The sequence below is a fragment of the Petromyzon marinus genome, chromosome 60, assembly GCF_048934315.1.
Source record: "Petromyzon marinus isolate PM22_M1 ecotype Great Lakes invasive population chromosome 60, UKy_Petmar_22M1.pri1.0, whole genome shotgun sequence".
Classification (NCBI taxonomy): domain Eukaryota; kingdom Metazoa; phylum Chordata; class Hyperoartia; order Petromyzontiformes; family Petromyzontidae; genus Petromyzon; species Petromyzon marinus.
In genome coordinates, this window is record NC_133726.1 from 9,446,778 (window position 1) to 9,474,636 (window position 27,859).

The 27,859-nt window shown below is 51.1% G+C and overlaps 1 protein-coding gene across 3 annotated transcripts; it reads left to right on the forward strand.

The window, feature by feature from the left end:
* Positions 1–4,362: 4,362 nt before the first annotated feature.
* Positions 4,363–27,382, forward strand: TFB1M (transcription factor B1, mitochondrial). 3 transcript variants are annotated; one of them, XM_032976769.2, is made up of 8 exons: positions 4,363–4,544; positions 10,300–10,458; positions 13,728–13,879; positions 15,954–16,062; positions 18,996–19,147; positions 23,236–23,355; positions 24,771–24,898; positions 26,218–27,382. In XM_032976769.2, exons 2-8 carry the CDS (start codon positions 10,335–10,337, stop codon positions 26,543–26,545), a joined length of 1,113 nt encoding a protein of 370 aa, XP_032832660.2. In that variant the 5' UTR covers positions 4,363–4,544; positions 10,300–10,334; the 3' UTR covers positions 26,546–27,382. The 3 variants fall into 3 exon arrangements, with proteins under 3 accessions (XP_032832660.2, XP_032832659.2, XP_075909474.1); XM_032976768.2 differs by lacking the exon at positions 4,363–4,544 and adding an exon at positions 5,059–5,204; XM_076053359.1 differs by lacking the exon at positions 4,363–4,544 and adding an exon at positions 5,297–5,437.
* Positions 27,383–27,859: the final 477 nt, after the last annotated feature.

The following is a 27,859-nucleotide window of genomic DNA, read 5'->3' on the forward strand; positions in this document are numbered from 1 at the left end:
CCACTGCACATTCCAACACGGCCCCTTTAAAATAGCCACAACCGCCAGCCAGCCCGCCATCACCTGCAGAAGTAGTCCCTCCATTCCTTGCTCCTGAACACGTCGCTGACTTTGCGCCCGATGATCCCGGCCATGGTTGTTGGTTTGTTAATGTCTCGCTAACGTCGTCAAAGTCTTCGGTCTTGGGTCTCGTCCACCTCTGGCAGCTGAGCACGGAATTCCTCCCCGCTCGCCCCTTATGTAGCGAGTCCGCGCGTCCGATTGGCCTAGCCCGCGGGCACGTGAGTCGGCCGGGTTCCCTCGCCGCCCATTGGTTAAGGGCCACCCCCCCTCCTCTCCCCCTCCTCCCTCCCCCTCCACCCCTCTCCTCCCCCCCTCCACCCCCCTCGTCCCTCCCCTCCACCCCCCTCCTCCCCGTTGTTGAAAGCCCCAAGGTCAATCGCGGGCAGCCAATGGTTGGTGGTGGTGAGGGGTGGGGTGTGGAGAGGTGGCGTCTCAACTGCGCTACGAACCGGGTTCGATTCCCGCTCACGACCACCGCCAACAACACCGGTGACGATTATCTCAACCGGTGCTGGACCTCCCCCCCTCCTAGGTCGGCTCGGCCTCAAATGAGTACTCGGTACGGTGTGTAAAAAAACATCGGCCACCCGGGGGAGACAAAGGCGGTCGGGCGTGGTTGTTGGCCACCCACCCGCACCCCCTCGTGTGCTACAGTGCCGTCCTTAATAGGTGCTGCTGACTCGCTTACAGCACTTGCCCCAACAGTCTGTTACAAGGCTATACGGGGGATCTTTGTCTTTGTTTTTTTAGGGGGGGAGGGCGGTCGACGTCTGCGATAATCCCCGCTTCGCAATTGGCTGGCCAGATGACTTTCAACCCCCCCATTTTTACCGAAGGGGCTCGCGATCCCATTGGTCGGAGCGCGTCACGCGGTGCGGGCGGAGCAGCCGATCCCATTGTGCGCGACCCATAGCTTCACCCTGGGGTCGCACGCCGCGAGCAGCCCGCCAAGGTCGACTCGCGGGCCCTGTTGGTGGGGAGTTGGTCGATCGATAACAAGCACCCATTGTGGAAGTTCGCATCGTGCCGGGGGGTCCCCCATGTAACTTCGCCGCCGATGAACATCTGGAGAGCGTTGGTTTAAAGCAAGCCTGGGTCTGCTGATGCATACCTGTCAACCCCCCTGATCAGTGACCCCGTGCCCCTTACTGGACTTCTGTGAAAAAAGAGCTTTATAGCTCATTGGATTCCTCCTGCAGTATAAATCAATATTCTCACTGATTACTGTCAACTCACCTACGTCGGAAACAATTTCCAGCTGTTCAGAGATAACGCCGTCTGTTCCTGCTCCATAGCTGACAACCACTTAGTGCTTACCTTATTACAGACCAATTCAGATCTTATTGGTCACCCCCGTGCCCCTTATAAATCTCAACTTTCATCCTACAAAGTCCATTCACAAGGAAGAAACACAAATAGATAAAGTTTTTGTTGTCCGTATTGAAATGGCTGTACACCGTATGGACCCGATAACTCAATTTCCCTGTACAAGAATACGGGCTATACTGATGAGACCAGTGACAAATCCGGTCCAGAGTTGCTTTGTTGACCCAATGCTACTGTAATTATGCACTCCCGTGGGGCCGACGAGCTGTGTAGGCTATACACTATTAAACACTACTTAACATCTTAACGCCTGTTTTATTACTCTTTGGTTCTTTCGGTAAAGTCAAGTAGGTATAAAAATTTAACAAAAAATATATCACGACGTTTCGATCGCAACACAAGCGGTCGTCCTCAGGCGGAACAAAAACAATCCAGCAGCGGAACGGCTGAACAGCTCGCGCCTGAGGACGACCGCTTGTGTTGCGATCGAAACGTGATATTTTATTTTTTGTTTGATTTTTCTACCCACGTGACTTTACCGAAAGAACCAAAGAGTATGGATTCCAGCAGTCACGAAAGCTTCAAATCAAGATTGAACCTGTTTTATTGCCAGAAAGGATAAAAACTATTCTAGATTTAAAGCTTTCGTGACTGCTAGGATCCATACTCTTTGGTTCTATTGGGTAAAGTCACGTAGGTGAAAATACCCAATAGAACCAAAGAGGATAAAAACTATGATTGGATGCTGGCAAAAAGGTCCAATTTTCTAGCTGCTCACCCCGAGCTATAACTGCCCTTATAGTGGCATTGTCTTTGTGCTGTTCGCCTTTGTGTTCTCTGGTCTGACACTGGTGGTGGTGGTCAGTCTTGGCCATGAAGAAAGCTGATGCTGTCTCTTCGTGTAGGGCGATCAGTTTCAAAGACAATGCATAACTTGATTATCAGAGCAAGTGTGTTTGCATGTTCACGGCAAGTACTGTGTGTGTGGTTTAGGCAGACTTGATTCCCCGCAAGATCTTGCCACCTTCTTTATTGCCAGAAACGGTAGAACATATTCTTATTTTTTCACAATCTACTTTTGTTTTCTACGTGGAGAGACGGATCCGTCTTGCTTTCCGATGTTCACATTGTAATAGGCTGGGAACCTCCAAAGGTAACACATTAACAATGTAATCAGAAGACACCGTCTCAATATACGGCTGTATTTTGTGACCGTGTGCATGAGAGCCATGGGCTGAGACGCAACACGCCATCCCCGTTCGTTAGCAATGAATGCAACACGGTCGGCTTTCGCGACCAATGTCATCCAGAATACAAGTTTTTTGGGGTGTTAGATCGCGTAAATCTAAATGTGTCGTTAAACCCGCCACCACCCGACGCAGCCGCTCAGTAAGTTTGTCACGTAAACAGAACGTGCCAATTCGTTACTAGTTCAGCAACACCAAGCCACAACATTTACGATCTGAGTACGACGTTTCGCTAGTAATTACAACTAGCTTCATCAGGCTGGCGAAACGTCATACCCAGATGGTAAATGTTTGTGGCTTTGCTCTCCAACACACGACCGGTGTGCTGCTCTACGAGTATCGAATTTGCACGTTCTGTGTACGTGACAAACCTTACTAAGTGGCTGTGTCGGGTGGTGGCGGGTTTAACGACACTATTGTATATATATATTTATGCGATCTAACCCAAACAAAAAACCTGTATTATGGGTGCTGTACACTCCTAATTACTTTCGCTTTCATCGTCACAACGTGAAGTTTTCCCGCTAACAATCAAGGTCGACTCAAGTCTTGCAAATGATAAACTCGCAAAACGCCTGGCTACGTCGCGGCGTAATGAACGCCACTTGAGAAACAATACAAATTGCGAGTTTACGTCATTGTTTGTAAGCTCATTGTTATCATACTTTTTTATGTGTCATGTTTATTAATTCGTAACACTTGGTTGTCTGCTGGCCCGAGTCATCGTTGAAAAAGAGCTGTAAAGCTCAAACTAAACTTTTTATTTTACCCAGGTAAGGCACGCCTGGGCTATGTAGCTCTTTGTTGTTGTTGTTGCAGAAGCGACGTGGCTGTCACAAATGAGAACATCAACGAAGTGGGCTTCTCATCATCGAGTGGATATTCATAGCAGCAGCCAAACAACTCAAAACACACGGTGACTTTGATTCCAAATTTGGGAAGGAAAACCCGGAGGGCCCGGAGAAAAATCCACGCGACCACGGGGAGAGAGACACGCAAACTCCAAATATAGAGCAGCAGCAGGCGTCAGGGTCGGGGTCAAACCCACGCCCTCCTGCATACCAGGCGAGGTAGTTAACATCTCATAGCCACCGTGATGATGATGAGAGAGAGACACGCAAACTCCAAATATAGAGCAGCAGCAGCAGCAGGCGTCAGGGTCGGGATCGAACCCACGCCCTCCTGTATACCAGACGACGCAGTTAACATCTCCTAGCCACCGTGGGTTATTTACTCGGGGTTATAAACTTAAAAAAAACTAAATATATCTACCTTTAGAGTTCCCCTGCAAAGATGGCGACGGTCCACGAGCGTACATCTTTGTAAGGGGGATACTTTAAACAATGTACTGTATACAACAGGCGGTCAGGGTCAGGGATCCAACCAACGAACCTCCTGTAAACCAGAAGAGGTAGTTAACATCTCCTAGCAACCGTGGGTTATTTACTCGGAGTTATACACTTTAAAAAACACATATTCTTGGTTCTTTCGGTAAAGTCACGTAGAAGGGAAACAATAAAATAATAAAAATATAAAACAAAGAACCAAGAATATGAATCCCTGCAGTCACGAAAGCTTTAAATAAAAATAAAAAAAACATTTCGTTTGGCTTGAGTTTCCCTTACAAAGATGGCGACGGCACACAGCGTACATCTTTGTAAGGGGGAGGGGGAGACTTTCGCGATGTGGCACGTGATGCCACAGTAACCAATCGGAGCGGCCCCCAGCTACCGAGTGTTCGATTGGAAGAGGTGGAAGTTGTTGTGGCTGGTGGTGGTATTCGATTGGAAGAGGTGGAAGTTGTGGTGGCTGGTGGTTGGGTTGGTGGACGCCGCCGGATTGTCAGGCACGTGACCCCGTGCCGCCAGCGCTGAGGGCACAAGGCTGACGCACGTGGTGGCTACTACAGTGAGTTGAAGCAAGGGGGGGGGGGGTGCGTGTGGAGCGCCTGGACTCCAACTCAGTTACAGATACGGCCGGAGGGAGGCTTGTTAGTGGCGAACGGACGAACGAGCGAGTTTTTTTATAGTTTAGTTTAGTTAGACGATTTGAACATGGAAGTTTTGTTTTGACAGTGATGTGGTGGCGGGGGTGGTGTGGTGGGCGGGGGTGGTGTGGTGTGGCGGTGGTGGTGTGGCGGTGGTGGCGGGGGGTGCCCCTTCACGAGCACGTTGCTATCTACGCCACGTGTTGAAGTGTACAGTGCGGTAGTGTGGTGCAGAGTGGGGGGGATGCAGGTTGGGGGGGGGGTGCAGAGTGGGGGGGGGGGGTGCAGAGTGGGGGGGGTGCAGAGTGGGGGGGGGGAGGTGCAGAGTGGGGGGGGGAGGTGCAGAGTGGGGGGGGGGTGCAGAGTGGGGGGGGGGTGCAGAGTGGGGGGGGGGTGCAGAGTGGGGGGGTGGTGCAGAGTGGGGGGGGGGGTGGTGCAGCGGTCAGCGCGATGCCGCGCTACGGAACCCGGCGACCCCAGTTCGATTTCCCGCTCACGGCCAACACCGGTGACGATTATCTGAACCGGATCCTGGGCCTCCTTCCCTAGGTCGACTCGACCTCAAATGCCTACCTCGTGCGGTACGTACAAATATCGCCACTGGGGAGACAAAGGTGGCCCGGGCGTGGTGCTGGCCATCCACCGACCCACCACGTGTTCCACAGTGCCGGCCTTCACAGGCGCTGCTGCTGTTGCCACTCGCTCACAGCGCGGCCCCAACAGTGGGCCCTGTGGTGGTGGTGCTGCTGTTGTTGCCTCCGCCTGAGTGCGAGCTGTGATGAACACGCTTCTCGCTTGGGTCACTTCACGCAAGGTTCCTTTTATATAATCGTGGTTGTTATTCAACTGCGGTGTCCTTAATTTTCTATAATATGTTAACTCCCCTCGCCTGGTGTACAAGAGGTTATAGGTTCGATCCCAGAACCTGACGACGCCTGCTGTATGTTTGGAGTTTGCGTCTCTCTCTCCCCGTGGTCGCGTGGATTTTTTACCGGGACTTCTGGGTTTGCCCTTCACATTCAGAATCAACAACACGCGTTTAGAGTATTTGCTATACATTTCCACATGATACACATTTAGAGTATGTGGCTGCTATACATTTTCACGTGATGATAAACCACATTTAGAATCAACATGCGTTTAGAGTACAGTATTTGGCCGCTATAAATTCCCACATGATAATCCACATTTAGAATCCACGTGTGTTTTAGAGTATTTGGCTGCTATAAATGTCCACATGCTAAGCCCACTTCGCCGAGTTATCATTTGCGATGGCCAGGTGTCTTCTGAAGAAGAGCTTACACAGCTCAGTGGGGCCTTGCCCAGGGAACAAAAATATAAATACTGTATATATATTTTATACGTGTCTACAGTTGCACCCCGATTGTGGCTATTCGCGTGATGACAATGAGAGTTGAGGATCCAGTCCGAGCTCTCGCTTTCGAGCAGTGTGATGCCAGCCGTGTCAAGAGAACGGACCGCAGAAGTGGATATCACAGAGCTGCCTCCGAAATGGCTTCAAGTTGACCTCTGGTCTACACGGCAGAGGGCGGTAATTTCCTCCCCACTCTGCCATATGAAGAGTACTGGAATGTTCGTCACACGACAAACCGGTCTTTTTAATTCTCAGAGCTCGATTTTTGACCACAATAATTGCGGAACCAATTTTAACATTAGTTTACGTACATTAATTGGTAACCCGGTTTAATCGCGGCTCAGTCTATGTAAGTCCCATGGGTCTCTATGCGAGTGTATTGGTCTCTATGTGAGCCTATTTGTCTCTATGCGAGTCATTGGTGACTGGGCCGAGACCATCTCCTCCACTGCAATTAAGAACCCGGCTTAATAACAGGCGGCTGCCAGGATTCGAACCCAGGATCTCATCATCAGAGGTTTCCGGCTCAGCTCGCATCCTTAATTAAAGCACGACGTTTAATGACAGCAAACCGTGTGGTATGAACAGGATGCCTTGTGGATTTGCCCATTGCTCTATCCGCGTAAACACGCGCGCTCTGGGCAAATCAAAGCTCGTTGATTTGGAAGCAGAATTGTAAATAAATCGGGCCGTAGTTGGCATCAGTCAGAGGAGTCGTCGTACCTGTCAACTCACACGGTTTACTCCGTATTCTTGTACGGGTAATTTAGTTTTCAGGTCCATACGGCGTACAGCCGTTTCAATACGGGCAAATACATGTCTATTTGTAGGATAAACGTTGAGATTTATAAGGGGCAGGGGGTGACCAATAAGGTCTGAATTGGTCTGTAATAAGGTAGGGCACTGATAAAGGGTTGACAGGTATGGAAGAGAAGGCGAGGTTATATTTGAACAGCTGGAAATGTTTTCTGTCGTAGAGGGCGAGTTGACAGTAATCAAGAGTCAGAACAGAGACGGAAGCCTTCTTTATGGCCTTGTGTCACCAGTGTCAGATCAGAGAATGCCAAAAGTTGAACAGCACAAAGACAATGCCACTATCAGGGCAGTTATAGCTCGGGGTGAGCAGCTACAAAATGGCACCTTTTTGCCAGTATTAAAGTATGAAAATAATAGGTTTTACCCTTTCTGACAATAATACAGGTGTTAAAATGTTAAGAAGTAGTGTGTAGTGTATAGCTACACAGCTCATCGGCCCCATGTAAGTGCATAATTACAGCAGATTTGATTCAACAAAAGCAACACTCTCAGCCGGATTTGACACCGCGTGTCCCATCAGCATACCTGTCAACCCATATGTTTACCCCGTATCCTTGTACAGGGAAATTGAGTTTTCAGATCCATATGGCAAACAGCCATTTCAATGCGGGCCAAAACTTTTTTTTGTCTATTTGTGTTTCTCCCTTGTGATGGGACTTTGTAGGATGAACGTTGAGATTTATAAGGGGCACTGGGTGACCAAAAAGGTCTGAATTGGTCTGTAATAAGGTAGGGCACTGATAAGGGGGTTGACAGGTATGGAAGGGAAGGTGGGGTTATCCCTGAACAGCTGGAAAACATTTTCTGTCGTAGAGGGAAAGTTGACTAATCTATTAAATTATACTGCAGGAGGAATCTGATCAGCTATAAAGTATTTTTTTCTCACAGAAGTTGCTGTCCTTAATACGTCATCAACTGAACAAAAATCGGCTCTGATCCCACGGGACAGTTGTCAATTCCTGGTCTCTGACCTGAGTGGCCCATTTGAACAACGTGTTACGTTGCTCTCCCGGCCGTCCGTGCCCATGCTGGACATGCAAAAAAAGAGCTTTGTAGCTCGTAGAATTCTTGCAGTCTAAATCGAAGATTCTGAAAACACGCGCGATACTGCGTTGCCAGTAGTGCACGAGCACAACTCGCAAAAGATCTACACTCTCGTCAATAATTTCCGTAAAATGGGAAAATAAATGTCTCTTTTTTAACTAGGTTACATTTCGGCCAATGGCTTTCATCAAGTGAACAATGTCTTTCATTTAACAATTGCACACTGCTTTCCTTATCTAACGGCGGGTGTTTTTATTTAACCATGTGTCCAGTTAGGATGACAACGCACATTCGAGATGCATTCCATACTTATAAATATATGAATAGATATTTTATATATATGTTTTCATTATTATTATGATCCCCCACCGATTGTTGTTCAATTCCTAATTTGTGGCAAATTTTTGTACATCTTTGTACTTTGCGTTATACTTTTACACTTTTATTAATTCTTGTAAAACCAGGGTGGTGGTTGAACACCTTGTGGTGGATGACCTGAAACGGTGAGCGTCTGGTAGAGACCGTGTCCTCAATATGGGTGGAGGAAGCAATGACTGGAAGTTCGTGGAAACAGTAAAATCAAGACAGTAGCGATAGCAGAGTGATAAGGAGGCCGACTGACTGGCAGTGAGCGGGCTGCTGGAGCGAATCGGTGAGTGCTGGATCATCAATCGAGCTGGCTGCTTTACGACCGAACAAGCATTCATTTTTGGTTGAAAAGGGTAGTTGTGGAATGAGCCCAGAGGTCCAAGAATGTGCTGGTGGATCCGCTTTAAATTATAAGCTGCCAAGAACTTGAAAGAAGCAAGCGTCCAGAAATATTTCCTGTCGGTTGTTCTGGTCACCGCTCGCTCCCGCGACATAGAGACGGAGAGGGGGGCGCTGGTTTACCCGATACGGGTTAAGTGGGTAAGAATGCTATGACACCACCGCCACCACCATGATAATGATGATGGCGGTGATGATGACGGCGGTAATGATGAAATGAACTCCCTAAACGGCACGTTGCGGAGTGGAGCTGGTCGCAGCCATGCCGAGACAGGGATGACCTGGTATTGAGAATGAGAAGAAGAAATATTGGTTAAATTTAAACGCCGACTGAGCTAAACCCGACGCATCCAGACTGCCCGTGTCAGGGCCGTGACCCCGTGTCAGGGCAACATGTGCCGGCAAGGTATGAGGGCCTGGGTTCGACCTCTGCGTCGCAGTAGTGGTATCTTCACCCACAAGTCGCCTTGAAGGCCTCTTAAGTTCTGGGGATGCAGGTATTCCCTGCGTTCCCAGGTCATAGAGGCTTCAGTCTCTGGGCGACCGAGCTGTTCGTTGTGTCGCAGCCCGCAGACCCTGGAACTCTCCCCCATGACATCTCAGGATCTCTCAGTCTGCAGCCATTTTTAAATACACGCCTAAAAATGCATCTGCACACTTCTATTTCGTCAACGTTTAGTTGAATTCGGCAAACGGCTTTGAGCATTCATTTTATTATCTTGCCACATCATTGTGTTTAGTTTTTTTAGTCGCTGTCATGCCGAGTGTCTGCTGCTGTGTCTTCTACAGTGCTTAGACATGCTTTCCCTGCCATAGGAATGTGGAATTTCAACGCTCTTGGGTCGGCATTGCCCGTGGCTCGTTTGAGTTGGGAGACACAAAATCTGAGTGTCGGCCGTGATTGCAAAAACGAGTTTGGGTGGGGGTAATCACGCACGATGCATGGATTCCATTCACGCTTTCCAACAGGGCACGTTTGTCCCCAGAAGTGTTTGACTAGCAGTAGAGCCTGACGAGACTGGTTGTTGTAATTACCGCCAAAACGTCGAATTGTAAATGTTGTAGTGGGTTTACTCTCCAACACACAACCGGTTAGTGCTGAACTAGTAACTAATTGTGCACGTTCTGTTTACGTGACAAACCTTACTGACTGGCTGTGTCGGGGTGGTGGCATATTTAACGACCACATTTATATACTTACGCGATCTAACCCTCCAAAAAACACCTCGTGGGTAATATTGGTCGCGAAAGCCTATTACGTGGGTTTAATTACACATTTATAATTGCGCGCTGTAACCCAAAAACCTCTTATGGATAATATTTGTCGCGAAAGCCTGCATATTAAACTAACAGTAAATAAGCGAGGGGAAAAAACACATCTCCACGTCCGAAATATTCCTTTAAACTACGGCTTGTGTCTCCGCGTTTTGTTGCAATGACCCTCGCTTCGGCACGTTTTAGTTTTTGACCGGGTTCAAGTCCCGCAGGGGCACCGCAGCTTCACCGCAGCTTCACGCTCGAGTTCCCCTCTCCCGCCCATGGGTCGTCTCTAAGAGAGTCACCCGTGACCCCCCCCCCCCCCCGCTACAGATGAGACCAGCAGCTAAAACAAAATCACCGAACCTCGCTCGCGTTTGATGACCGCGGTGCTTTCGTGGCCGTCATCTGGACAGGTCGCGTGCGGGGGACGTTGCGAGCCGGCGACGCGATGGCAGCCAGCGCCGGCCTGCGCCTACCGCCGCTGCCCACCATCGGCGAGATCATCCGCGTGTACAACCTGCGCGCGCAGAAGCAGCTCTCGCAGAACTTCCTGCTCAACCAGCGCCTGTCCGGTACACGACCCCCCCCCCCCCACCAAGAAGGGGGTTAAACACGGACAGGGACCAATTGTGTGAGTGAGTGGGTGGATGAGTAATTGGGTGAGTGGATGATTGTGTGAGTGGGTGAGTGGATGAGTGAGTGGGTGGGTGAGTGGGTGATTGTGTGACTGAGTGGGTGATTGGGTAATTGGGTGAGTGGGTCATTGTGTAATTGGGTGAGTGGGTCATTGTGTGAGTGAGTGGGTCATTGTGTGAGTGAGTGGGTGAATTAGTGGGTGATTGTAGGTGGGTGAGTGGGTAATTGTGTGTGTAAGTGGGCGATTGTGTGAGTGAGTGGGTGAGTGAGTGTGTGATTGGGTGATTGTGTGATTGGGTGAGTGGGTGATTGTGTGAGTGAGTGGTGATTGTGTGAGTGGGTGATTGTGTGAGTGGGTGATTGTGTGAGTGGGTGATTGTGTGACTGTGTGAGTGGGTGATTGGGTGAGTGGGTGATTGTGTAATTGGGTGAGTGGGTCATTGTGTGAGTGAGTGGGTGATTGTAGGTGGGTGAGTGGGTAATTGTGTGTGTAAGTGGGCGATTGTGTGAGTGAGTGGTTGAGTGAGTGTGTGATTGGGTGAGTGGGTGATTGTATGAGTGAGTGGTGATTGTGTGAGTGATTGGTGATTGTGTGAGTGAGTGGTGATTGTGTGAGTGGGTGATTGTGTGAGTGGGTGATTGTGTGAGTGGGTGATTGTGTGAGTGGGTGATTGTGTGAGTGGGTGATTGTGTAAGTGGGTGATTGTGTGAGTGGGTGATTGTGTGAGTGGGTGATTGTGTGAGTGGGTGATTGTGTGAGTGGGTAATTGTGTGAGTGAGTGAATGAGTGGGTGATTGTATTAGTAGGTGGGTGAGTGGGTGATTGCGTGGGTGGGTGATTGCGTGGGTGGGTGATTGCGTGGGTGGGTGATTGCGTGGGTGGGTGATTGCGTGGGTGGGTGGGTGCGTGGATGGGTGAGTGGGTGGGTGGATGGGTGAGTGGGTGGGTGGATGGGTGAGTGGGTGGGTGGATGGGTGAGTGGGTGGGTGGATGGGTGAGTGGGTGGGTGGATGGGTGAGTGGGTGGATGGGTGAGTGGGTGGGTGGATGGGTGAGTGGGTGGGTGGATGGGTGAGTGGGTGGGTGGATGGGTGGGTGGGTGGGTGGATGGGTGAGTGGGTGGGTGGATGGGTGAGTGGGTGGGTGGATGGGTGAGTGGGTGGGTGGATGGGTGAGTGGGTGGGTGGATGGGTGGGTGGGTGAGTGGATGGGTGGGTGGGTGAGTGGGTGGGTGGGTGAGTGAGTGGGTGGGTTGGTGGGTGAGTGGGTGGGTGAGTGAGTGGGTGGGTGGGTGAGTGGGTGGGTGGGTGAGTGAGTGAGTGAGTGGGTGGGTGAGTGGGTGGGTGGGTGAGTGAGTGAGTGGGTGGGTGGGTGAGTGAGTGGGTGGGTGGGTGGGTGGGTGAGTGGGTGGGTGGGTGGGTGAGTGGGTGGGTGGGTGGGTGAGTGGGTGGGTGGGTAGGTGGGTGAGTGGGTGGGTGGGTGAGTGGGTGGGTGGGCGGGCGGGTGAGTGGGTGGGCGGGTGGGTGAGTGGGTGGGCGGGTGGGTGAGTGGGTGGGCGGGTGGGTGAGTGGGTGGGCGGGTGGGTGAGTGGGTGGGCGGGTGGGTGGGTGAGTGGGTGGGCGGGTGGGTGAGTGGGTGGGCGGGTGGGTGAGTGGGTGGGCGGGTGGGTGGGTGGGTGGGCGGGTGAGTGGGTGGGTGGGTGGGTGAGTGGGTGGGTGGGTGGGTGAGTGGGTGGGTGGGTGAGTGGGTGGGTGGGTGAGTGGGTGGGTGAGTGAGTGAGTGGGTGAGTGTATAAGTAGGTGGGTGAGTGTATAAGTAGGTGGGTGAGTGTGTGGTTGCGTGAGTGGGTGGTTGCGTGAGTGTGTGGTTGCGTGAGTGGGTGGTTGCGTTAGTTGGTGGTTGCGTGAGTGGGTGGTTGCGTGAGTGGGTGGTTGCGTGAGTGGGTGGTTGCGTGAGTGGGTGGTTGCGTGAGTGGGTGAGTAATTAAGTGAGTTATTGGGTGATTGATTGGGTGAGTGGGCAGGTGGGTGGGTGTGCATCTGTGTGCATCTGTGTGCCTGGTTAAATGTATATGTTTGGACAATGAAACTAGGAGTTTACTGTGTTTGCTCATGGGTAGGTATATGAGGGAGATTACATTTCTGTAAATAATCCACTTAATGTAACACCAAAATGAGCTGCGATAATCGCCATTTCAACAACGTTTTTGCCAAACAAGGCCGCTGCGTCTATCGTGGCGCGTTTCCGGTCTGCGTGCGTTTCCCCACTCCCCCTCATGCCTCGACGTGCACCCCAGCCCCGGGTGGAGTGTGGGTCAGCAACCAAAACAACAACAAGAGGCTTTTTCAACGGTTTTATTTAACTTGATTCCTCTGTTTGTCGTGGTCAAATCTTGTAATCAAAATTTCGTCCTCTTCCCGGTGTCCAATCAATTCCACATTTTGCACACGTACTCAGATCCGGTGACAATGCATGCCTGTAATTCGCTACTTTAAAACAATTTACATTTCTTATGGAATAGAAGCCGGAGGTTCTTAATAAATAACGGTCACGAAGCCGGTCACTTAAAGAGCCGCATGCGGCCGCGGTGCCGCAGGTTGGCGACCTCTGGTCAAAAGGCCGACGATATAGGACGACAGAGCTTGGGCAGTTGTTGGCGCCGGTTCTGGCTGCCTTTTTGCTCACTCGCCCATCTGCTTTTCCGCGCCTCTGTGCCAAAACTGCCCATTACAATTTCTGCTGCGGTGTTTTAATCTGTGATTGGTGTGAACGACTCTTTACATTTAAATAATGATTACTATTATTCCCTAGCGTGGCACAAATGCTGTGCTGACATCAATGTGGTGTGCCTGCTGAACCTGCTGCTCCTGCTGCTGCTGTGACTGCTGCTGCTCCACTGCTGCCACTGCTGCTGCTACTGCTGATCTGCTGCTGCTGTTTCTGCCACTGCTGTTGCTGCTCTGTCTACTGCTGTTGCTATGACTGATGATGCTGCTCCCAATGCTGTGGCTGCCGGTGCTACTGCTGCTCTCTTTGCTGCTGCTGCTAATTTTCTGCTGCTGTTTCTGCCTCTGCTACTGTTCTGTCTACTGCTGCTGCTGTGACTGCTGCTGCTGCTGTGACTGCTGTTGCTGTGTCTGCTGCTCTGTCTGCTGCTGCTGCGATTGCTGCGGCCACTGCTGCCGCCGCTGCCGCTCAAAAACAGACAAGATCGTGCGGCAGTCGGGCTCGCTGCGCGACGCCTACGTGTGCGAGGTGGGTCCCGGCCCGGGCAGCCTCACCCGCGCCATCCTGGAGCGTGGCGCCGCCCGCGTCCTGGCCATCGAGAAGGACCCTCGCTTCCTGCCAAGCCTGCGGGTGAGCGAGCCGTTGGGGGCGGGGGGGACGGGCGGGGCAATGGATTGCACAGGGATGGGAGTCGGCGACGAGTGGAGCTGTGGACCAAGAAGCGGCGCCTCCTTGGTGGGCGAACCTCGTCGTCGTCGTTGTTGTTGAACGGACACAACAGGAGGATTTCTCTACAAATGTTGCTGTCGCCTGATGATGCCGGTTGTAATTCTTGGCGAAACGTCGTGCTCAGATTGTAAAAGTTGTGGCTTTGCTCTCCAACACACTACTGGTGTGCTGTACTCTTAACCAATTGGCATGTTCTGTTCACGTGACAAACCGTACTAATTGGCTGTGTCAGGTGGTGGCAGATTTAACGACACATTTATATATTTACGCACTCTAACCCCCAAAAAAAACTGGCAGGCTCACGGGCAGTGTGGCGAACGTAGAACTGTGACTTTTGCATACCGTGTCAACCCGTACGGTTTACCCTGTATTCTTGTACAGGGAAATTGAGTAAATGGAGACCCATAGAGATACATAGAGATACATCGAGACCCACAGAGATACATAGGGACCTACAGAGATACATAAAGTCCCATAGAGATACATAGATATTGCATACCTGTCAACCCATACAGTTTACCCCGTATTCTTGTACAGGGAAATTGAGTTTTCACGTCCATACGGCATACAGCCGTTTCAATATGGGCAACACAAATATTTTTGGCAATGTGTTTGTAGTTCTCCCTTGTGATGGGACTTTGTAGGATGAACGTTGACATTTATAAGAGCATGGGGTGACCAATAAGGTCTGAATTGCCCTGTAATAAGGTAGGGCACTGATAAGGGGTTGACAGGTTTGCTTATATTGGTGGGTGGGGGTTGGGGAGAGGGGGGTTACTGCCCAAGTGTTTGCAGTAGGGGGCGGTGTTTATCAGGGCCAAAGTGACTCCAACATGAGATGTTAACTCCCTCGCCTGGTATACAGGAGGTCGAGGGTTCGATCCCGACCCTGACACCTGCTGTATATTTGGAGTGTGTGTCTCTCTCTCTCCCCTTGGTTGCGTGGATATTTCTCCAGGTCCGCTGGTTTTTCCCTCCACATTTAGAAACATGCTTTTAGAGTATTTGGCTGCTATAAATGTCCACATGATAAGCCATTTTGTTGAGCTATCATTTGTGGCCAGGTTGCTTCTGAAAAACGCTATTTAGCTCAGTGGGCCTTACTTGGTAAAGTAAAAATAGTTTATATTCGTAAATGTACGTTGGCCTTCTTCCGCACCGTACGTAGCCAACCGTGCTAATTGTAGGATGGCCGAGTGTGTGGGTGAGTGACTATGTGAGTCTGTGTGTGTACGTTGAACTTATTTTGCACCATACGTAGCCAGACGTGCTAATCGGAGGTTCAGGGGAAGGACAACAAACTAAACACAAAAAGCAGTTCTGAAGAAATTCACCTCCTTATAGAGTTACACCCAGAATTATGGCTCAAAACTACTCTCCCTGACCAAACCATTGAGACGTACAGACACCCAGACCTAGGGCTTGAACCTCTGCTCTCAGGAGCTCTGGTTTGGTATGTGCGTTGAACTTGTTTCGCACCGTATGTAGCCAACCATGATAATCACAGGATGGCTGAATGTGTGTAGTAACCAACCGTGCTTACATAGTCACTTACACACACACACATCCTCAGATTAGCACGGTTGGTTCAACAGTAGTACATGTACAAAGACGGTCACCGCGTCGCGTGCTTTCAGATGCACTTCTGCGGCCCTCACGAACGCTCTTCCGATATTAGGAAGCCACTGAAGCTTTGCACTTTTACATCATCATCTAGATTGAAAACTTTTTTTTACTGTTTTTAGTGTTTAGTTTGTTGTCCTTCCCCTCGCACCTGCGATAAGCGCTGTTGGCTACGTACGGTGTGAATCGAAGTTCAACGTACACACAGACATACATCGTCATCCATGTTGGCCGTGACCGGCTGCTGCTGTGCCTCTCCTCGGTTGCTGATCGTCGACACTGTTGCCGTGTACCGCTTTTTTCCCCCGTGTGTTTCCTCCGCATGTTTCCCCCGTGTGTTTCCTCTCCTCAGCTGCTGTCGGAGGCGGCTCCCGGGCGGATGGAGGTGGTGTTGGGGGACGTCCTCACATACCCCCTGGACAACTCCTTCCCAGAGTCCCTGAGATGCAGATGGGATGAGGGTGAGACGAAACGGGGACCGTGGGAGAAACGGAAGGAGACGAGTGAGGGGGGGAAAAGAGACACAGGAAGGAACGGGGAGGAACAGGGAGACACGGGAAGGAACGGGGAGAGACGGGAAGGAACGGGAAGACACGGGGAGACACGGGGAGGAATGGGGAGACACGGGAAGGAACAGGGAGAGACGGGAAGGAACGGGGAGGAACAGGGAGACACAGGAAGGAACAGGGAGACACGGGGAGACACGGGGAGACATGGGAAGGAACGGGGAGAGACGGGAAGGAACGGGGAGGAACAGGGAGACACAGGAAGGAACAGGGAGACACGGGGAGACACGGGGAGACATGGGAAGGAACGGGGAGAGACGGGAAGGAACGGGGAGACACGGGTAGACACGGGGACAAACGGGGAGACACGAGAAGGAACGGGGAGACACGGGGAGACACGGGGAGGAACGGGGAGACACGAGAAGGAACGGGGAGACACGGGGAGACACGGGGAGGAACGGGGAGACACGGGGAGGAACGGGAGACACGGGGAGGAACGGGGAGACTCGGAAAGGTACAGGGAGACACGGGGAGACACGGGGAGGAACGGGGAGACACGGGGAGGAACGGGAAGACACGGGGAGGAACGGGGAGACACGGGAAGGAATGGGGAGACACGGGAAGGAACGGTGGGTGGGTGTCTTCTTGAGACCTGCATTGTGGTGAGTGGGTGAGTGAGTATGTTGTTGTGACCTGCAGTGTGGTGAGTGGGTGGGTGAGTGAATGTGTGTTGTGACCTGCAGTGTAGTGAGTGAGTGAGGAGTTGTGATCTGCAGTGTGGTGAGTGGGTGGGTGAATGAATGTGTGTTGTGACCTGCAGTGTGATGGTTGAACACACCACGGTATAGACGGGGCTAAACAGTCAGTGTCTGGTCGACCGAGTCCTCAACACGGAATCGGTGAGCCAAGTTAACAGGAACAGTAGCCATGGTAGTAGCATGGTAGTAGCGCTAGAAGAGTGATTGGGAGGCAACTGACCGCCGGTGAATGAGCGAGTGGAGTGAATCAGTGCTGGATCATCAGTCATCACCCCGACTCCTGCTGCCGCTTCACTCCGAATCCTCTTCGGTGAAACAGTGAGGAGGGAGCTGGGTGCTCCACCCCACGTGGCAGCAGCAGCAGCAGCGGGAGTCCAACCATGGTCGAGTCCGTGCCGTGCCCAGCAGCAGCAGTAACAGATTACGAGGTGTGAATGAGGCTTCGGCATGGAGCACAAATGTAGCTTCTTTGGTGGTGGGGAACAGAAGTGTGCGAGGGTGGTGGTGGTGGTGGTGGCACACGAGATGTGAAGACAGCTTCCCCCTCTCTCTCTCCTACCTATCTCCCTCCCTCCTCTCTCCCCACTCTCTCCCAACTCTCTCCCCACTCTCCCCCTCTATCCTCCCTCTCTCCCCCCTCTCTCCCCCCTCTCTCCCTCCTCTCTCACCCCTCTCTCACCCCTCTCTCACCCCTCTCTCACCCCTCTCTCACCCCTCCCTCCCCCCTCTCTCCCCCCTCTCTCCCCCCTCTCTCCCCCCTCTGTCCCCCCTCTCTCCCCCCTCTCTCTTGTGCTGCACTCTTGACTTGGGCGTCTCAGTGGCTAGGAGATGTTACCTCCCTCGCCTGGTATACAGGAGGTCGTGGATTCGATCCCGACCCTGACGCCCGCTGCTGTATATTTAGAGTTTACGTGTCTCTCTCCCCGTGGTTGCGTGGATTTTTCTCCGGTTCCTCCAGTTTTTCTCTCATTTATGAATTTGCACGCGTTGAGAGTATTTGGCTGCTATATATGTCAACGTGATAAGCCACTTCGTTGAGCTATCATTTATGATGGCCATGTGGCGTCTGAAATAGCTATGTAGCTCAGTGGGCCTTACCTGGTAAAATAATACAATTAGTTTAAGCAGCAACTTGCAAATGTGATTTCCAACTTTAATCCTTGCCCCCTTATCGATAGGTAAAGTTTAATGTCCAATTTAATTAAGGGACTACTGTGTGGTGTTGTCTTGGTGTGGGTCTCTTGTTGTTGTTTGGCTACCTTGCCCATGCTTTGACAAATCAGCAGGAATGTATCGTGCAATTTGCACCTCGTATACTTTCTATATATTAGAGTGACTCGCTTTGCCTTTTATAATATGTTGCACTCCTATGGTGTTGTATTGTTTTTAACGTTCTGACCCCCTTGTGCCCCCTTGCTTGACATCCGTGATGATTAAACAAAGAGCCTCATAGCTCACCAGGAGATTCTGCCCTCCTCCTGGGCCGAGAGAAAGATTCTGCTCCTCTGACTTTGCTCGGCCGAAATGTTAGTCGGGCAACTCGATCCGATCGACTCTTTAAATCCTTAATAACAATAGGTTTTACCCCTTTCACGGAATCCTGTCTGCATTAACCATACGTACTTGTGGTGATCATGCAAACAAAAAACATGCTCTGATAATATATGATGCATTGTCTTTGAAACTGATTGGCCCACACCATAGACAGCTTTCTTTTAAATCCTCAAACTTTTAAACCCTCAAACTTTGATTCCCCGAGGGACTTAGAATCCCCCCTACTCCATTAGAAACGTGCGTTTAGATTATTTTTGGATGCTGTAAATTTCCACTCGACGATACGCCACTTCATTGATCTGTCATTGGGGATCGCCAGGTTGCTTCTGAAAAATAAACTTAATAGCTCAGTAGGGCTTTTCCCGGAAAATAAAGTTTAGTTTAATTTGCATTTCTATTTTTTAAGTGACTCGCTTACCTTTGCTATACCTTCCACTGATCCTATCGTGTTTGTTTTGCATTGTCGGTTCTTGCAAACTCGCTGACCCCATGGAGAGCTTCTGTAGCTCATGAGGACATGCACTGCTCCTCCTCCCGGCCCAGAGAAAAAAATTCCGATCCTCCGACTTTTCCCAGATCCTCCCAACATCCACATCATCGGCAACCTGCCCTTCAGCGTCTCCACCGCGCTCGTCATCGATTGGCTCGAGTGCATGGCCAATCGCAGCGGGCCCTTCTCCTACGGCAGGACCCGACTCACGCTCACCTTCCAGAAAGAAGTGGCCGAGGTGGGGAGCTCCCTGGTTCTGAGTGACTGTTTTTTTTAAAATAGTTTTTAAATTGTATGTTTTTTTATATTCTTGGTTCTTTTGGCATTTGTTCAGAAAAAAAATTCTTTACCTGTGGTTTTCACACCTGATGATGATTGCTTGTGTTGCTGTCGAAACGTCGTGAGAATTTTAATGTTTTATATTTTTATTATTTTATTGTTTCCCTTCTACGTGACTTTACCGAAAGAATCAATAATATGAATCCCTGCAGTCACGAAAGCTTTAAATCAAAATGTATGTTTTTTATTGTTTTTATTTTTACGTCAGCGAAACAACTCGCAAGCCCGTCACAAACGCATCGCGGGCTTCATAGTTGTAACATGTATGCTTCTATGTTAGCCGGCGTGCAGCCTGTAAGTTCTGCGAGGTCTGCGGATGCCTTCCGTGGGGCGTTATGAGGGTTGGAGTAGGTGTACATCTGACATGGGGACGGGGGCATTTGTTCAGTTGCGTTTATTCAGCGTCTGGCAACGTCTAGAGCAGTGGTTCTTAACCTGGGTTCGATCGAACCCCAGGGGTTCGGTGAGTCGATCTCAGGGGTTCGGCAGAGCCCCCGCCACGGAGGTCCGGACACACTTGAATTATTGTGTAAATTTGTGATGACACACACGGCCCGCTTGGCCATCACTGGCTGCAGATGATCATGCTACACTGCTTGGCCAATCAGCGCTGCGGGGAATTTAGTGCGTACTCAGTAGTCAACGTGTGACTGTTGTTGTCGTACGTCGTGTGATTTCTTTAATATTTTATCCATACTAACTATGTCGGGCAAAAGAAGAAAGTGGTCGGACGAATATGTACAACATGGATTCTCATGTATCACGGAACGTGATGGGAGTGAGCGTCCTATCTGCATGATTTGCAACGCCAAGTTGAGCAACTCTAGTCTTGCACCGGCAAAACTAAAGGAACACTTCTTGAAGCTGCATGGAGACGGGGAATACAAGAACACAACACTTGCTGAATTCAGGGTGAAGAGAGCCAGATTCGATGAAAGGGCCACTCTGCCTGCTCTTGGATTTGTACCTGTTAACAAACCGATCCTGACAGCATCGTACGAAGTTGCTTACCTGATCGCAAAGCAGGGCAAGCCACACACCATTGGTGAAACACTTGTGAAACCAGCTGCATTAAAGATGGCGAATCTGATACTCGGAACAGCGGCCGAAGGTAAATTATCCCAAATTCCCCTTTCAAATGACACCGTCAGTGACAGAATAGAAGACATGAGTAAAGACATCTTGGCTCAAGTAGTCGCGGATCTGATTTCAAGCCCGGCAAAATTCAGCCTTCAACTCGACGAAACCACAGACGTTTCTGATCTAAGCCAGCTTGCTGTTTTTGTACGCTATGTGAAAGACGACATGATAAAAGAAGAGTTTTTATTTTGTAAGCCTCTTACAACAACAACGAAGGCAGCCGATGTGAAGAAGCTTGTGGATGACTTCTTCAGAGACAACAATCTTTCATGGGATATGGTTTCTGCAGTTTGTACGGACGGAGCTCCAGTCATGCTGGGAAGAAAGTCTGGTTTTGGTGCGCTAGTAAAGGCCGATGCACCACACATCATTGTGACGCATTGTATTCTGCACAGGCATGCGTTGGCAACAAAAACCTTACCTCCAAAAATGGCAGAAGTATTAAAAACTGTGGTGGAATGTGTGAACTATGTGCGAAAAAGTGCTCTGAGGCACCGCATCTTCAGTGAGCTGTGTAAAGAAATGGGCTCTGAATTTGAGGTACTTCTGCTCCATTCTAATATTCGGTGGTTATCCCGGGGACAGGTTCTGAATCGTGTTTTTGCCATGCGTGTGGAATTAGCCCTGTTTTTGCAAGAGCACCAACACTGCCATGCAGATTGCTTCAAAAATCCTGAGTTCATTCTCATTTTAGCGTACATGGCTGATATATTCGCAGCTCTCAATCATCTCAATCAGCAGATGCAGGGTGGTGGAGTCAATATCATGGAAGCAGAAGAACACCTGAAGGCTTTTAAAAAAAAGCTACCGTTATGGAAACGACGAACAGAGAACAATAACTTCGCAAACTTCCCGCTTCTGGACGACTGTGCAAGAAAGATCGAAGATGTGTCTGGAATCGGAGATATTTCTGTATCCACGGAACTGAAGCAAACAATTGCCACGCACTTAGATGAGCTTGCAAAGTCTCTCGACGGATATTTCCCTACAAGAGAGTCATATCCAGCATAGGTGAGACAGCCGTTCACGTTTGCTGTTGAAACAGCAGATGTCAATGATGAATTCCTCGACGAAATCATTGAAATTCAGCAGAGCCAGGTTCAACAGCAACTCTTCAGAACAACAACGCTCTCAACGTTTTGGTGTCGACAAATGAACAAGTATCCAGTTATTGCTAAGAAAGCCCTCGATTTTTTTATACCATTTGTTACAACATATCTTTGTGAGCAATCCTTTTCGAGGATGCTGGACATAAAAACGAAGAAAAGGAACAGACTTTGCTGTGAAAATGACATGAGAGTGGCACTTGCCAAGGTGAAGCCACGCATATCTGAACTGATCTCTCAAAGGCAACAGCAGAAGTCACATTGATTTCCAGGTATGTAATTTGTTGTGAGTTTATGCATTGTGTTGGTTTTATTCTTTGAACAAGGTAATGTTCATGCACGGCTCATTTTGTGTACCAGTAAAAAACATATCTACGTCTTGAATTTGAAAAAAATCACATTTTATTTTTCACTAAAGAGGGGTTCGGTGAATGCGCATATGAAACTGGTGGGGTTCGGTACCTCCAACAAGGTTAAGAACCACTGGTCTAGAGTCCGCGCGAATTCCACGCTGTCCTCTGGGGAGCGTTTGCCTTTCCTTTGGCTGCCGTTCCCGCAGCAGTGCCGCCCATCGGCCATCATCCCCTTCTCACCGTGATGGCATCTTGTCTAAGCCCACTTGCCTTTCTTCATCATCCATGTGACCGCCTCTAATTTGCATGGGGTGGTGAGGGAGCGGGCGCGGTGACAAGGAGATGTTAACTCCTTCACCTGGTATGCAGGAGGTCATGGGTTCGATCCCGACCCTGACGATACCTGCTGCTGTATATTTGGAGTTTGCATTTTTCTCTCTCGTCATGATTACGGTGTCTAGGCGATGTTATCTACCTTACCTGGTATGCAGGAGGTCGTAGGTTCGATCCCGAATCTGACGACGCCTGCTGTATGTTTTGAGTTTGCGATGTGTCTCTCTCCCCGTGGTCGCGTAGATTTTTCTCCGGGTCCTCCGGTTTTCACCTCCGCATTTAGAATCAACATCACACTTTGAGAGTATTTGGCTGCTATGAATTTCCACGTGATGATGATAAGCCGCTTGGTTGAGCTTTCATTTGTGATAGCCATGTCTTTTCTGAAAAAGAGCTAAACAGCTCAATGGGGCCTTACCTGGCAAAATAAAAAATAGTTAAAAATATAGTTTTGTATAGCATGTGATCCCTGATCCATTTCGTCTCTCAGCGCCAGTCCAACACTGCTGGAGCTAAGCTGCTGTTAGCCAGCGCCTGGTAAGAGTGGCACAGCGCGCGAAGGTGGCGTGGTGTGGTGTGGTCGCCACGCCCCCGGGCCGCCCCTTGTTGTCTCCGAACAGAATCGGTCGCCGTGGCATCGCGGGGGACCGCCGCAAGGGACACGCATCGGCGTAGGGCGGACCTTAAGTCCGGCAGTGGATAGAGCGTGGCCGATGACGTGCGTGCGTGCGTCTACGCGTGTTGCATGCGTGGGGCGAGGTCGGTGGCGTGGCAGCTTGGCACGCTGCGCTCCGAACCATGGTGACCCGAGTTCGCCGGCAAATATCTCAACGGGTCCTGGACCTCCCCTAGGTCCCCTCGGCCTTTCATGAGTACCTGGTGCACGCGGTGTGTAAACATCGCCACCGGGGAGACGAAGGAGGCCGAGCGCGGTGCTGGCCACCCATCCCCATTAGCGAGAAGCGCTGTTAGCTGCTTCTCGCTAACAGCGCTTGCCCCGACGGTCTGTTAAGGCTACACGGGGGGGGACCTTTGTATTTGTGTGTTGCGCACAGCGGCTGGTGGCGAGCGTGCACAGCAGCCAGCGCTGCCGCCTGTCGGTGATGGCGCAGAGCCTGAGCTCGGTGAAGCTGCGCTTCGTCATCCCTGGCAGCGCGTTCATCCCCGTGCCCAAGGTGAGCCCCTGGCTCCCCAGTTCCTGCTTATCGTCATCGTCGACGACATCAACACCATCAAACTCGTAGTCGTCGTCATTATCGTCATGATTGTCATCATCATTGTCGTCGTCGTTGTCGTTGTCATCATCGTCGTCGTTGTCATCGTCATCGTTGTCATCGTCATCGTTGTGATCGTCATCTTAGACCAGGGGTCGGCAACTAAAATAACAGAGGAGCCATTTAGAGAAAAAGAACCTCAACATTTCAAGAGCTGCGATGCGATGTGGTGAATACGAGACGACGGTCCTTAAAAAATAACGGCAACCAGCGAACCCTTAAAGAGCCGCGCGCGGCTCCGGCGCCGCAGGTTACCCGACCCCCTGGCCTAGACTCTCGCCCAGGTCCGGACAAACCCTACTGCTGTGCCAATGACAGAGACAATTTGCACACACCGCACCCGGCCTCTTTGTGTGCACTATGCAAAAGCCATCGGCAGTTCCTGACGACCCCAGTGCATCGATTAGCACGGTTGGCTACGTACGGTGCGAAATAATTTGAACATGCATGTGTTAAGGAACTGCTGATGGTTTTCCATAATGCACAAAAGGCCAAGTGCTTTCTGTGTGGAGTTTTGTGAGTTCTCTCCTCTCTCTCTGTCGCTCCCTGTTCTGCGTGGGTCTCCTCTCGGTTCTTCTGTTTGCTGTCGTCAGCAATTGTAAATGTTGCAGTGGGTTTACTCTCCAAGACACCAGTGTGCTGAATTGGTAACTAATTGGCACGTTTTGTTTACGTAACAAACCTTACTGATTGGCTGTGTCGGGTGGAGGCATGGTAATGACACGTTTCACGATCTAACCCAAAAGCCCTTTTCCATGAATATTATGAAAATTACCTGGCAATCCCTGAATAGGGATAAAAAAACAAAGATCCCCCGTATAGCCTGTAACAGACTGTTGAGGCAAGTGCTGTTAGCGAGCACCTTTGAAGGCCGGCACGGCCCACGAGGAGGTGGGCGGCTGCCTTTGCCTCCCCTTTGGCGATGTTTACACACCGCACCAGGTACTCAGTTGAGGCTGAGTCGACCTCGGGGAGGCCCATGGCCATTTCAGAAAATCGTCACTGGTGTTGGCTGTGAGCGGGAACCGAACTCGGGTTGCCGGGTTCGTAGCGCAGCGCGCCAACAACTACACCACCGCTCCCCCGATCACACACACACGTGCGCAGCATCAACATCGCCCCCCCCCCCCCCCGCTAATGTGACAAACTTGCCAGGGACCCTCCTGTGAAAGGAAGGGTAGCGAGGTTTGGAGAGGCCTTCCCAGGTGAACGCTCGTAGCAGCAGCAGCGATGTCGTTGGCGCCGTGCCGCATGTGAACTGACGGGCGGTTCCCCCCCTCACCCCCTCTGCCGCCCCCCCCACTCCCCACCCCCAGGTGGATGTGGGGGTGGTGACACTGGAGCCGCTGGTGACCCCGCGCATCCAGCAGCCGTTCCCGCTCGTGGAGAAGGTCGTGCGCAGCCTCTTCCAGTTCCGCAGGAAGTACTGCCTGCGTGGCGTCGAGTGAGTGACAGGAAGTTCTGCCTGCGTGGTGTCTAGTGAGTGGCAGGAAGTACTGTTTGTGTGGTGTCTAGTGAGTAGCAGGAAGTACTGTCTGTGTGGTGTCTAGTAGCAGGAAGTACTACCTGTGTGGTGTCTAGTGAGGGGCAGGTAGTACTGCCTGCGTGGCGTCGAGTGAGTGGCAGGAAGTACTGCCTGTGTGGTGTCTAGTAGCAGGAAGTACTGCCTGTGTGGTGTCTAGTGAGTAGCAGGAAGTACTGCCTGTGTAGTGTCTAGTGAGTGGCAGGAAGTACTGCCTGTGTAGTGTCTAGTGAGTGGCAGGAAGTACTGCCTGTGTAGTGTCTAGTGAGTGGCAGGAAGTACTGCCTGCGTGGTGTCTAGTGAGTGACAGGAAGTACCGCTTGTGTGGTGTCTAGTGAGTGGCAGAAAGTACTGCCTGTGTGGTGTCTAGTAGCAGGAAGTACTGCCTGTGTGGTGTCTAATGAGTAGCAGGAAGTACTGCCTGTGTGGTGTCTAGTGAGTGGCAGGAAGTACTGCCTGTGTGGTGTCTAGTGAGTAGCAGGAAGTACTGCTTGTGTGGTGTCTAGTGAGTGACAGGAAGTACTGCCTATGTGGTGTCTAGTGAGTTGCAGGAAGTACTGCCTGTGTGGTGTCTAGTGAGGGGCAGGAAGTACTGCCTGTGTGGTGTCTAGTGAGGGGCAGGAAGTACTGCTTGTGTGGTGTCTAGTGAGTTGCAGGAAGTACTGCCTGTGTGGTGTCTAGTGAGGGGCAGGAAGTACTGCCTGCATAGCGTCGAGTGAGGGGCAGGAAGTACTGCCTGTGCGGTGTCTAGTGAGTGGCAGGAAGTACTGCCTGTGTAGTGTCTAGTGAGTGACAGGAAGTACTGCCTGTGTGGTGTCTAGTGAGTGGCAGGAAGTACTGCCTGTGTGATGTCTAGTGAGTAGCAGGAAATACTGCCTGCGTGGTGTCTAGTGAGTGGCAGCGGCGCTCCGGCTAACTCCGATAATGATAAGTTACTTTTTTTATGCATCTATGTATTTTGAACTTCTTTCGCACTGTACGTAGCCAACCGTGGTCATCGGAGAAATGGGTGTGTAGGTGAGTGACTGTGAGTCTGTGTTTTGAATTTTTTTTCGCACCGTACATAGCCAACTGTGTTAATCGGAGGTGCCGTGGGGGAAGGACAAACTACACTCAAAAAGCAGTTCTAAAGAAATTAGTTTGTCAACCTCGATGAGCGTTCCAGACTGCCACAGAAACGCGTCTTGAGAACGCCACGCGACGATGCGGTGACCACCACCTTCTCCCCCTCCCCCCGCCAGGCTGCTGTTCCCGCAGGCTGAGCGCCTGTCGCTGTCCCAGCGCATGCTGCGCGAGGGGGACGTGAGCCCGGTGCAGAGGCCAGCGGAGCTGAGCGTGCGCAGCGTGGGGCGGCTCTGCGGTGCCTACGCTGCCCTCTGCCTGGAGCGTCCTTCGCTCGCGGCCTACGATTACCGCCTGGAGCTGCGGGACGCGCGGCTACGATCGCTAGCGCGCCGCCGCGGGGGGTTGGAGGGGGGAGAAGAGGAGGAGGGGGAGGACAGGAAGAGGAAGGATGCAGATGACCGTAGCAGGAGCAGCAGCGGTAACAGTGGCAGCAGTAGTAGTTGAAGCAACAGCAGCAGTGGTAACAACAGTGGTAGTAGTTGAAGCAGCAACAACAGCAGCAGCTTCCAAGAGGAGCAGGAGCATCACAGGCAGCAGCATTAGTAGTAGCCATAGCAATAGCAACAGCAGCAGATGGAGCAGCAACTTCCAACAGGAGCAGCAGCAGCAGCAGCACCAACAACACGGATAGCATCAGCAGTAGTAGTCATAGCAACAGCAGCAACAGCTGAAGCAGCAACAGCAGTGGTGGCAGCAGCATTAATGGCACCAGCTGCAATAACGGAACCAGTAGTGGCGAAGACAACTTAATTTGAACAGGTTGGGTGATTGTGGTCATCATCACCATTAAGGATAAAGATCCCCCGTATAACCTTAACAGACTGTTGGGGCAAGTGCTGTTAGCGGGTAGCACCTGTGAAAGGCTGCCACGGCACACGAGGAGGTGGGTGGCCAGCACCACACCTGACCATTTTCCCAGTGGCGATGTTTACACACCGCACCAGCTACTAATTTGAGGCTGAGTAGACCTAGAGGATGCCCAGGACCAGTTCAGATAATTGCTATCACTGGTGTTGGCCTTGAGCGGGATTCTAACCCGGGCCACTGGGTTCGTAGCGCAGCACACTCACCGCTACACTACCGCTCCCCATCACCACCACCACCACTGTCATCACCGCCAACAATCATCAACACCACCACTGCCACCACCATCACCAGTCACCAACATTATCATCACTGTCATCACCACCATCAACAGCGTCACAAAAATATAAAATCAGCTTTAATCGGTGTATGTTTTGTACATATATGTAGATATTAAAGCCTGTATTTACATCAACACCGATCCAGAGTCCAGAGTCTCTCCTCTCTGGCCCTCGCGGTTTTTGCACGGGCAACATTGAAGCCTCATCAGCGGATGAAGGCCTCCAAATGGCGTCACCATCACGATCGTTCCCTGCGACAGTCCACGTTGCCACCTGCACAACGACCCGTTCGCGCCATCGCCACCATCCACTGCAGCGGACTTCCTCTTGGTCAGTTGAACACCTCGTAAGGAGGCTTTCGCGACCAATATCCACAGAGTTTTTTTTCGTTTGGGTTAGACCACGTAAATATAAATGCGTCGTTAAACCCGCCACCACCCGACAGCCAATCACTAAGGTTCGTCACGTAAACAAAAACGTGCCGATTAGCGACTAGTTCAGCACTAACCGGTTGTTGTGTGTTGGAGAGTAAACCCACAACAACGTTTAAAATTGGAGTACCGTGACGTTTTGCCAGTAATTACAATCGGCATGGTCAGGCGACAGCCACGAG